Source organism: Pygoscelis adeliae, unplaced genomic scaffold (genome assembly GCF_000699105.1).
Source record: "Pygoscelis adeliae isolate BGI_AS28 unplaced genomic scaffold, ASM69910v1 Scaffold350, whole genome shotgun sequence".
Classification (NCBI taxonomy): domain Eukaryota; kingdom Metazoa; phylum Chordata; class Aves; order Sphenisciformes; family Spheniscidae; genus Pygoscelis; species Pygoscelis adeliae.
This window is the reverse complement of record NW_008823889.1, coordinates 1,013,262-1,025,936: the sequence shown is the minus strand read 5'-3', so window position 1 is coordinate 1,025,936 and position 12,675 is coordinate 1,013,262. Positions and strand designations below refer to the sequence as shown.

At 40.1% G+C, this 12,675-nt stretch overlaps 1 protein-coding gene across 1 annotated transcript in view; it reads left to right on the top strand.

The window, feature by feature from the left end:
- Positions 1-10,764, top strand: part of LRIT3 (leucine-rich repeat, immunoglobulin-like and transmembrane domains 3) — a 12,435-nt gene extending 1,671 nt beyond the window's left edge. The window contains 4 exon segments of the mRNA XM_009334920.1: positions 3-149; positions 8,325-8,630; positions 9,706-9,802; positions 9,804-10,764. Of these exon segments, the coding sequence (XP_009333195.1) occupies positions 3-149; positions 8,325-8,630; positions 9,706-9,802; positions 9,804-10,764 (1,511 nt within the window).
- Positions 10,765-12,675: the final 1,911 nt, after the last annotated feature.

Below are 12,675 nucleotides of genomic sequence, written 5' to 3'. Positions count from 1 at the left end.
CCGGTACCTGAGAAACCTCACCTACCTGGACATATCCAGCAACAAGCTAACGACCTTGCCATCAGACTTGATGGACATTTGGCCCCCCTTCTCAGAAGCTGTCCTGTCCAAGAACACAGACATTCTGGTGACCCAGAGAGTCATTTTGGGTACGTTAAACAGCCCGTCTCGTTGCTTATTAAAATGCACCTAAATGTTAAGTTGCAAGTGACAGCAGGTAGGGGACCAGCCTGGGATTCAGAAGAGTGGGTTTTATCCAGGTCAGTCTTCTGGTTTGCTCTGTGATTATTTATTTATTTATTTTCTGTTGGTGACAGACAACTATAAAATGAAGATGGTGACCTCTGTGTATGTTGTTATCTCAAGGTTATAGAACTGAAGCAAAATCTACGAGATTCTGGTCTACAGCAATACAGGCCATATGGAGTATTCAGTATCCATATAAATGCAGGACTTCCAAAACTTGTGTTTCTGATGACATTTCCCTCATCACCGTATGTGGTTGCAACTGCAAGCATGTCCATTTGCAACTGTTTTTTCCAGTGGCTCACAAGCCAAACAAGTAGCTAGAGTTGATGCTCATATGAAGAGATGCTCATATGTCCTGAGACACAGTGCTGCAGATAGTGTTGGTGGCTCAAAAGAGGGCAACTCTGCTCTCCCTGTGACTCCTGTTGACCTTGCGTTGCTCCAAAGCTGACTGATTATCATAGAATCATAGAATCATAGAATAGTTTGGGTTGGAAGTTCTTCCCAGTTTACGTGTTGAATATGAGAGAGAAAATAGGAATCTGATCCCTACAACTTCACAGTACTTTTTATAATATTTAAGATAAGTATTTAAGAATAGTTTGGCCAGACTGATTTTTTTTCATAATTTTATTCCATCTGTTTAGTATACCATCACATCAGTTCTGTTTGTGACTTTGTGCTTTATCTTACACTTTCTCTCCACTTCCTAGTCTTGCAGATAACCCCTTTCTCTTCTGCAGTCTCAGAAAAGTGTTCTCTTCTGTTGCTGTTTATGTGTAAGTGCATGTTTTGATGTTTGTGTAGTGTAGTGTAGCAGGTGGAAGGGAGGAAAACCAGCTGGCTCTCTCTACTGCAGTAGTTCTATATCCACTGATAAAGATCTGCCCTGCATTGTACTGCCCAGTATTTCCAATTTCTTGATCTCAACCGCCGCTATTCAGTGTTCATATGTTCAGCTGTTTTGTTTCACAGCAGAAGCTGCAATTTGAAACTCTGATTCAGATGAGATTGTATATAAGTAACTTAATAGATGCAAGTAGGCTGAGCGAGTTCCTCACATGCATGGTGACTGTAGGTTTGCAGCATTAATAGGATCTTTGTTTATTCAGGACTAAAAAAACCCAAAAAATCTGTAAAAGTAAGTCCAGCTCAGTACCCCTTTCCCTGTCCCCACACTGATGGCTACAGGAGGCAGTAAAGTAGGAGCTGACTGTGCTAGATCTAATCCTCCTGATGATCTCATGTGGGAGTCCCAGAAGTTATCTGGTTTCCTTGTCTTACATAGCCCTCACCACTTAAAAAAAACAAACCAAAAGACCCCCCCCCCAAAAAAAAACCCCCAAACAAACAAACACCAAAATAACCCCAAACCACACACACTTTTCTCTCCTCCCCTTCCCCCTGGCAACCATCTGCAGGCTCTGTTGGTGCGGGCACTTTGCCAGCCGCCTCTAGTCCTGACAAACCCTCTGTGCCAGCACTGAGTTCTCTGGAGACTTGGGATGTGACCTTTGGATCATTTTCATTTATGAACTACAGTTGGGTTTGAACACTGATCTCCAGAGGGGAATGCACACTGGGTTCAAACAGTACCTTGCTTCTCTTTTCTTAATGTTACGTGCTGAGGGAGGGTCTGTGCAGTCATTATAGATTTGGATCTGAGAATGCAAAATGCCGGGTAGTACTTTCATTGTGTTGTGTTGAGTAAATCTACCTTAGGTAAGCTGTGAATAATTAGCTGAATTTTCTTTCATTGACATCATAGCCTTCTGATGAGTATATCCCAACACAGACAGACAGTGCTTGCTATATAAGAAACTCTATAGTGAATAAGAAAACATCCCTTTCCTCTGGAGATTAGAAAGTGCAGTGCTCTTTGTCATGGGTTATTTTGACAAGCTTACTTAGTCTCCACTAAGTGTTAGTTTTATTATCTATATTACTGGAACTTGCAAAGTTGTAGTTATGCCACTTACACTCACTGCCAGAGGCTCGTCCTTAGGTTGCTGTTGATGGACTGTTACAAAGCAGTTGTTTTTCAGGAATGAGTGTTTGACAGAAACTGTCAGGCTAGAAAGATGACCTAGGAGTTGAGATGTCTCTATAATGCTCCAACCATAGGAGATATCGGCTTAGAACAACAGGAGCAAGATGTGCTCTGTGGCATTGCTTCCTCTCTGACACCCCTCCTGTCTCTGCCGGGATTGCTGGAGCCTGAGGGAGGAGAAACTATCCTTCCTCCTTCTCTGAGATGGAGATAAGGATCACAGAGGTATGTGATCAGGAAGGATTTCAAAAAGGCCTCTAGCCTGCTGGGATGCAGATCCAGATGAACTGAACTGCTCTGGTTAAGTCAGTGCTGTTCTTAAAGCCTGCGGCCAGACCATTCCAGAGCCTTCTCTGGTAGCCTCTTCCAGTGCTTATCTATCAGGATAGTGAGAAAGTTTCTCTTAATATCTAACCTCAAGCTCCCTTACTGCAAACTAAGCTGATTACCTCTTGTCCTACATGAGATGGACATACAGAAAAACTAATTACCATCCCTTATAGTAACCTTTCATACATTTTCCTTCCCTGATTGCTGCCTTAATTAATCACACAATTTCTTTCACCAGTTTCTTATAGACTGTGAGGTGGTTTTTTTTTTCATTTTCTACCATAGTTACGGATTGCCTTTGGACTCTTTTGGGTTTTAAAAAAAAGGTTTATCTTAAAATGTGATGCCCATGATTGCACGCTTTGATGCTCAAGGTGCTCCAGGCGTTCTCTGTGGGAACATTCAGCCTGACCTATGTGCCTGCATGGAATGGTAACTGCAGCGAGAGCTCCGCTAGAAGCTGGAAGCCAGAGCAAATAAATGCTGTTTTTGTCTAGTCAGGAAAACAGCAGTCAGATTCTACTTAGTGTAAGCAGTTATGGCTTGAGCTGGCTTCTCTCCTATTTCTGGCAAAAAAAGATTGTCACTTGTATTTAATTAACAAGATCAACACAGCAAAGCCCCAAACTCAAAGGTTTGTGCATATGTATTTTTTAACACCAGGAAGCAATTTTATCTTCAGTGTCTTGACTGAGCATCAAGAAGGTTGCATGTAAGAGAAAGTTCAGGTTCCCCACGTTTACTTCAAGGACTCTTGGAGGAACCATGGACTACTTTTGCCAGGGGACGGGCAGGCTAGCATCTCCTTATTCCAATTCATAATCTCTGTATTTAGGAGTTCGGGGGTTTTTTTATTACCTCCCACTGTATGATGTTCCTCTGTGTGGACACTATGCTAAATGAAAGAGGGTCAGGGAATGATTCCTGGCCCTATGGCCAAGTGGCTCACTCTGGCTCTCATCCACACAGTTTAGGGCCAGCTCTCTTTAAAGCTGACTGGCTGTTCCACACTTGGTAAGATTTAGCCCTTGGTTTTCTGTGGGCTCTACGGGATGCTGCAGTGACTCTAAAATGTAACTGTGTGGGTGGAGGTGTCTTTTCATCAGTTCAAACTGCCTGAAGTAACGTGAGAATTGCATTGCAACCCATGGAATTGTGCTTTTCTAGTATAAAATAGCAGGGGTATGTTGTATGCCTGATGGGCTGATAGGCATGCAGGATAGTTTTGGAGGTGCAAAGCCTGCTGCACTTACACTGGGGGCAAGAACAGGACGGAGAGAGCCGTCCTTGGTGTGGTCTCATCCATAAGCCTTTCAGGGAGCAATCTCTGGAGTGCAAACTGTCCCTGGAGCCACACCTGGCTTTGTCTTGGAGAGCGCCCTTTGGAACAGTTCAAAACAAAGCTGTGGAGTGAGCTGACAGTTAAGCAGTGGAAATGATCGAGGGACCAGTGCGTGAGTTCATCTGGTCCTCTCTTGGTTACCTCTAGAGCTATAGCCTAATACTTTTATCCAAATCACAGCTAAGTTTCAGCATTGGCTGCTGTACAGATATTGACATTTCTGGCGTGAATGATGGCAGTAGCATTTTCCATATGGAAAATTACATCTAGTGAGTCACTGAGAGGAACAGAGGAATCCAGGATTTGACAGAGTGGCAGTTAGATGAGATCTTGCCTCTGTTGCATGTAGAGGTACCAAAAATTTGAAATGCTGCAGGTCCATCAGGTTCCCAGCTGTTATGTTGGGCCATTGGGTAGATGCTGCTTTTCCTGAAACTACTCCCTAGCAATTACTGTGTGTAGGAAACACTGGGACACAGTGCAGGCAGTGGGCTTTACTGTTTAGAACCATGGATCAAAAATTTTGTAGCTTCAGTTGGAAGAGAGCCTTGGGTAGGTTGGCCCAAGCTGTGGTGAATATTTCCGTCGGCCCAAAACTTGAATATTTCACATACTGCCATTTTACAGCAACTGAAAAGCAGTATATTATACAAGTTATGGTCTGAGACTGGTTACTGATTTACAAAGGAAATTTCGCTCCTAGCTATTTCGAATGCTAAAGTCCATATTGACACAGCATGGGTAAACCCTGCTCATTGAGAAGACTGCAGAAATGTGCATGCACAGACACACACATACATATATTTGTCATTGTATATGCAAGCATGCATATAAATGTGTGAGAGTAAATTTAAAATATGCTAAATCTAGAATAAAGAAAGGTTTTTAGAACAATTTATAATCCATATTTAATGTTAAAATACACTGCATTGGTGTATTGCAATGCATAAATATTTATCAATGTTTGTTTTGCCATGGTTAGTATTTCTTTCTCAGGTCAACAAGCTGCCTTAATATTTCTACAAAACAATCCAGAATATATGAAGACTTGCTGTTGCATCAGATACACGTGCCATTGGAGACTTATCATTATTTTTATTTCCTCTTCCTAGGAAATTATTTTCCTGAGGGGATTCCATCTCAGTCCTTTATTAAAGCTCCCCATTTTTTCTAGTTTCTTAATTTTTTCCCTTTTTTTTTAACCTTTTCTTTATTCTTTCATGTGTTTGTTCTCACTTTTACCATCTTGTAAACACAAGCTGTTAAATTTCAGAGTGCCCTTTGTAGTTTGGAAACTAGGTTTACATTCCCATTTCTGTTCTCTTCAATAGCTAACTGAAGTATAATAAAATTCAATGTTTTATCCTTGCTTCCAACTCAATAGTGCTTTCATCTTTTTCATTTTGGCAATTCACATGACTTAAGGACGTATAATGGCTGTGCAAGTTTACTAAAAATAATGTGAATACTGTTAGATATTGACAAGACACAGATAAATAGAAGGGATGAGCCGTGGAGGCAAGGAAGGAACTCCTGTAGCTGTATATATTATATGTATTTATATAAGTCCTGCTTCTCTAGCCAGTTCTGCTGGGAAGCATGATGGATGGGGGAGATGAGGTGACTAACTGAAATAACTCTTTCTTTGCACTAAAGCACAGGAGTACAGAGTCTTCTGGCACTACAGCTTTCTTCTGAAGCTGAAACCAAGCCTTCAGAATGATCTGAGATGGTCAAACCTGTGTCCCACACTGGACTAAACAACCATCCAATCTAAGGACTATCCATCTTTGCTTCATTGTTCCTTCTATTTTGTCAATTTCTGATACTTATTGTAACAACTTGGGTCTTCTTTGGGACACTGGGAGAATATGAAAGCCAGTCATTTATATATATTAGGGAAAATTTTGTCACTGAAAGTGTTGTCAGGCACTGGAACAGGCTGCCCAGGGAAGTGGTTGAGTCCCCATCCCTGGAGGTATTTAAAAGACACGTAGATGTGGTGCTTAGGGACATGGTTTAGTGGTGGACTTGGCAGTGTTAGGTTAACGGTTGGACTTGATGATCTTAAGGGTCTTTTCCAAGCTAAATGATTCTATGATTCTATTAGAAAGGCCTTTGAGCACTGCTAGTAGTATTAGAAACAATAATAAAACCCATCCTTTCCTGCAGTAAAGCTTGTAGGATGCAGAAAGGTCGCAGAAGAAATATTTTCAGTAGCGTTCAATGTAAGGGAGAATCTGCTGCCTGGTATGTGGGATGGGAGCCCTACTGATGCTGCAGATCTGTCCTGATTAACGCCGCGGACCCAGAGTTCCTGCCCTGCCGCCTGCTTGTAGCACAGCTGTGCCGTGCTTCTGTCCTCTAGATAGCAGAGAGCCCATGCTGGGAGTTCACGTCATTTTAGCTGCATTTGTTATGGAGGAACTCTGGCAGTTGAGGCCTCGTTTCAAGGGGATCCTGTCTTCCCTCTTATACCTTAGGGGAATTTAATTTTCAAACGCTCATATAGTCACTTTCTTAACATAGTGAGGACAATTGACCCTTTATAAGCAAGTGAGAATTAAAAAAAAAAAATTACAGGAATATTGTCTTTAACTCTCTCTAACTACAAACTAAAGCTTGCCTAATTTAAAAGATGAGCACAAATAGTTACACACATGTGCTTGGTTGGGCAGAATTTTTATGAGCACAAACAGTTGATGTGCCTAGACATATGGAAAACATTCAGATGGTATCTCTTTTGCTTGTGAATATATGTGTGAAGGTCACAGGAAAATTTTTTATATTTTGGTGGGGTTTTTTTTCTTTTTCTTTTTTTTTTAAGAAAAGCGGTTGCTGATACAATTTCCTTGATTTCTCCTTCTCCGTTCCAGCTGGCAATAAGTATTGAATAGATGTAAAATCTCTTATGTCTGGAAGGGGTGAAACTGGATTGTGATGTCAAAGTCATGGATTCTCTTCAGGTCAAGTCTTGTTTTAAAGAGTGGGGATTAATTGGGGTTTACCACAGTTTTAACCAATCACTGCCATTGTGCTTAAAATAACCTAATCTTGGTCAGGTGATAAAAGGAAGCAGTAGTTAATTATTCATGTATTCTTTCGTCTGCAGGTTTCTTCCAGAACAAAAAGCAGAATTTTTCCAGTAGCTGTTTCGATAATTCCTAAAAATACACACTGAACAATATTAGCAGGTGTTTCAGGTTTTTTTTTCTTTTAATTTTGGTTTAATTAGTATAACTTGTCTGTTGCACTAATCTGTAAATTCAACAGTGAAGGGTTCTTGCATACCATCCCTCGTTTCAGACTGTAAGTTCTGTTTATTATTAATACTTGAAAAAAATGAAAAAGGTATGCCCAAAAGTATAAGTCAAATGAGAAAATATTTGAACTCATGAGTGATATGCTATGTGGTGTTTTACCTGGTGAAGCCACTGTTGCTCTATGAAGGTCAACATAGCGGAGTAATCAATACCAGCTGAGGATTTAGACTTCTATTCCTCAGAAATAGCTACTCTCTTTCACCATAATAAGTTCATCAAGAGGGAGAAACCTCTCTTTCAAAGACTTTGGAATCAACAAGCAAACGTTATAGCTTCTAACAGAAGAGGAGAGAGAGCGTTCTTGTGTGCCATCATAAAAATACTGTAGTAATCAGCTTTTTTCAGGATCCTTCCCATTTTCTACTCTTCTGCTGTTCTTTTTGAATGTATTTCAGAGGTTGTCCTAACTTGAAGCCAGATTTCTAAGAATATTGGTATAGTTCAGAGCCAGATAAGCATTTTATTGGCCTAAAGCTTTGTTTCCTTAGCCTTTATCCTTTTTTCAAGGGGCAGAGATGTTGGTGTAAGCTCTAAACCCTTAAATCATCAAGTTCTCTGCAAGCATTGAAAAAAGGGTCTGAGAAGATCAAACTGTAAGAGCCCAAAGAAGGACTAAGAGCAGGGGGGAGTGACAGGATGCAATAGCCCTGAGAAGCTATCTTTCCGGAAGGTACAGGCAGGTGAAAATGTATCATTGGTCTTAAGACATCTTTTCAAAGTGTTTTTTCCTAGATAAATAGCAAAGTTAAGCAAAGGTAGTGCCAGTATATTACTATGCTCCTGTACAGTTCTATGAAGAAAAAGTTTAGCTTAATAAACGCTCATACTGTTCTTCCTCACTTCTGCAAAAACTCCCCCACCAATCAGCCGAACAAAAATGACAAATTGAAAGAGAAAAGGTTAACTCAGAATAGGTCCATGATTCTCCTTGATTGTACTTGGTCATGCGTCATACTGTAATCACAATATCCATATACTGCCTGACAACATTATTATTTTTTTTCTTTCCCCTCTTCCCTCCCTGCTTCAGGTTTGCAGGACAACCCATGGTTTTGTGACTGTCGCATTTCAAAACTAATTGAATTTTCCAAAATTGTGGACAACTCAGTTGTACTGCTTGATCCGCTGGTTTCATGTAGTGGACCTGAGAGCCTGGCAGGAATCTTGTTCCAGAGAGCTGAGTTAGAGCAGTGTCTTAAACCATCTGTGATGACGTCGGCGACAAAAATCACTTCCCCGCTGGGAAGCAACGTTCTGCTACGCTGTGATGCAACTGGGTACCCAACACCACAGCTTACTTGGACTAGGTCAGACAATATACCAGTGAACTATACAGGTATAACTGCTCTTTTGTAGGAAATGGGAGAGCCTGAAATTGTTGGGTTGCTTAAGCTTTGAGATCATTATAATGAGTAACAATGGACCAGGTATTGCATCAAGCTGGCAATTGAATCTGTGCAACAGCTGTTATGAAATCCTTTGTTTAGGTCTTGGTCTGAACAGGTCCAACAGACTGTTGGACTGATTCTGGGTGTGGTCTGTGATAAGAACAATGTGCGTGGAGGGGGGAAATGGATGAAGCGGGGGAAGGATAAAGGAAAATAGAGGTTGGGATAGTTGTGCCCTAACTGAGAAGCTGAAAAGCAGAAAGGAGAATTTGTTACTGGAATCTCCATTTTGGTTCAAAATGTTCATGTTAAAAAAGCTAGTGAGGCCATAACCGAGCCACTTAAAACTCAGCATTGTAAACACAGGATTTTCCAAAATCCTGTTTTCTATGTTATTTGCAAACACTTATTGTTTATTTGCAACACCCATCTTGAATGCTAAAGAGGCTGTGATTGATATCATTCTAGCTGCTATGATAGATATTTATGCAGTAACTTTAAAAAGTGTTTCTTGCTAATGCCAAGTAGTTAGCAGTTATCTTAAATCATAGGTCTGAAGAAGGTAATAGTCCAAAGGACTGAAATATCTTAAGACAAAGGTAATTTCCAAAAATGTTTTAAATGGCTAGTGTGTTCCGTGTCAGTTGAAGTCAGTGAGACTTGTATTTCCTGGTCACTTAGCAGCTTTAAGACATTTGATTTTTTTTTTATGTGGTTTTGTTTTACTTGGTGAAATTGCAAATTATATTGTAATTCCTCCAGACATTCAGTTCCATTTTGACCTAAGCTGAGCACTTTCCTGCAATAATATAATATGGCAGGGATTTCCATAGTTTGTGTGTGGGGTTTGGTTGGTTGTTGGGGTTTTTTTGGTTGTGTTTTGGTGTTTGGGGTTTTTTTTGTTAAGTTTAATACATGAGATTCCTTCTGGCAGAAATAACTTTAGGGAAGAAGTAGTCTAATAATGTTTACTTTCTCTTTAGCTCCCTCTTAAAATGTTTTACTTTTTGCATTTTCCTGTAGTAATTCAAGAAACACCTGGAGAGGGTGTCAGATGGTCCATAATAAGCTTGACAGGCATTTCATACAAGGACGCAGGAGAATACAGATGTAAAGCCAAGTGAAGTAATGTCAGAAAATGCTGTTACTGTCACGGTGGTTGGTGTAGTTACTACAACTGTGTCACCCCAGAAGTATGGAAGGAAGCAAGAGGCAGAGAGACAGAATACCACTCAGGAGAAATCCAAGCAGGAACCTGAGAGGACAACCACACCTCTTCCTACCACACCAACCACCACAGCACTGGTTAGCACTGAAAGATCAACGAGCACCAGGTTTACTGACAAGAAGCAATCCAGGCCTGTGTTTGATGGAAAGAAAAATTCAAAGGCAGTGGCAAATGGAAACAAAAAGCAGACTGGGGAGATAAGCAAGAAGGGGGAGGAGATTTCATTGAATACAGCAGGTATGGCTGAGCAAAATGTTACTGTAAAGAACCTAAGAGTGATCAGCGAAACCGATGAAAGAGTGACTTTAACTTGGAAAACCGTCAATGCCACAAGCAACTCTGCAGTGACTGTGTTATACTCAAAGTACGGTGAGAAAGATATGTTGCCTCTGAGCACTGATTCTAGCAAAAACAAAGTCACTATTGATGGTTTGCAACCTAGTACTCAATATATGGCATGTGTCTCACCCAAAGGAGTGCCACCTACAAAAGAGCAGTGCGTTATTTTCTCCACTGATAGGTTAAATGATGAAAGCAGCTCTCAGTTTTCTATCCTGATATTGGCCAGCAGTGCAGCATGTGTGGTTGTTTTACCTTTGATATTCTTCTTACTCTACAAAGTTTTGAAACTTCATGTGAAACCAAAAACTGCAAAGGAAGCTGACCTTGCAAAAGAGACCTATGTGAAATTTGAAACACTATCTCTGAAGCCTCGAACAGCGAATGCAGGAGAGCAGCTCTGGGCACGAAGGTACACAGATGAGTCGGAAAGACTTCTCCTTTGTTCTAGGTCAAGCATGGATTCTCAAATGACCTTCAAAAGCGAGGGCTCTAGGTCTGAGTATCTCTGTTGAACACGGGTGAGGGTGGAGGAGATGGAATACACAATAGATAAAGTTTATCCAAAATGATGATACTGCAAGTGGAAGCAGGTTGGTGCTAGGTGGTCAGAATATATTATCTGATGTAATGCAGTCTACTGGATGGGTAGGGTGGTGGGTAGGAGGGAGAATAGAGGAAAAATGTTGCCTGTTTATTTTCTTTTTTTATGTTTGTGACTTTGGATGTGGAGGAGTGATGTTCTTCAAAAGATAAATACAATATGAAATGGCTGCCTGGTTAAAGATCTTCTATTTCATGTTTTCATTAAAACTTCATTCCGTTTTCTCTCGTTTTACTGTATGATGTGCTAGTTGCATGTATCAAACATTAATCGCAACCTTCATAAAAACTATGTACTTAAAAATAATAGGAAAACAGTTTAAGCTACTTCTATTGAGGTCAAAACTTCATTTGAAAATACAAGTTTTTTACTGACATCAGCTTGTGCTTTGAGATGTCATACAGCTCTGTTTGCACAGTATCTTGGACTGGAAGTGATCTCAGGCCAATCCAGACTGAAGCTAGGTAGCCACAGCTTATGAACTCTTGAGAGGTACGATACACATCATATTGTCATTTTGCAGATGCTATGGCAAAGGAACTTCTTTCCTCTTTTTCCACGGATAACTTTGATTGCAGTGAAAATGTTTTTAGTTTTCTGAGTGGAATACTTTTACTTCGGCAGTTTTTTTGAAATTTGGGATTTTTTTAGAGAAAGCAGATTCTTTTTGTGTCAAAAACAAGGTTCATCTGACAAGCAGTTTATGTTAAACTAAATTTTTAACAGGACCTGAAGTGTTACAGTATTTGCCTTCTATTTTCCATATAGATAGTGTAGCCAGTAGTTGTTACTAAAGGTGTTTCCAATTAAAAACACCATGTTTGTCATTAATGAGAGCAATTATTTTAACATTTATTTTTTAATTCCTGGAGAATATTTGATTTCAGGTTTCAAAGCTTTGCAAGAAGCTTGAATCTAATTCTGGAGTTCAAAAGTGCTATCACCTGACTTGTAGATAATACATCAATATTATCGGACTGAGGTCATGCAGAGCTTGTTTGAGAGAGCTCACTTGCAAATGTGAAACCTTTTGGTTTGACTAATCCTTATGGAATTAGCATGTCCTAAAGTTAGAAATTAATATCTATGACCACATGTGCTATCAGTGTATCAAAGATAGATTGTATTATAAAGGGCATGTTCTTTCAAGAAAACATGAGATACATTATTTTTTCCACAGTTCTTGAGACAACAGAGTTGTATAACCCGGGCATGCTTCTGTACTTCATGTCAAAACAGCAGATTTGCTGGGGAATTTCAATAGGAATTTGATAGAAAGGCCAAATCACACAATAAAGTCATGTGCCCTGCATCACCCAGGATTGGTTTAATTAAAGAACTGAAGAAATACTTCAGATACTACATATGCAAATTTTTATACTGTAAATTGTTAATATTAATGATAGAATCATTATGAGATAGATTTTGTCACCCATAATCAATTTGTATAATATCTTCTGAAATGCAATACTGAATAAATCATCACTATGAACAGTGATGACTATCATGTAAACATAGAATCATTTAGGTTGGAAAAGACCTTTGAGGTCATCAAGTCTAACCCAGCACTGCCAAGTCCACCACTAAACCATGTCCCCAAGCACCACATCTACACCTCCAGGGGTGGTGACTCAACCGCTTCCCTGGGCAGCCTGTTCCAATGCTTGATAAACATTTCCGTGAAGAAATGTTTCCTAATATCCAATCTAAACCTCCCCTGGCACAACTTGAGGCCATTTCCTCTCGTCCTATCGCTTGTTACTTGGGAGAAGAGACCCACACCCACCTCGCTACAACCTCCTTTCAGGTAGTTGTAGAGAGC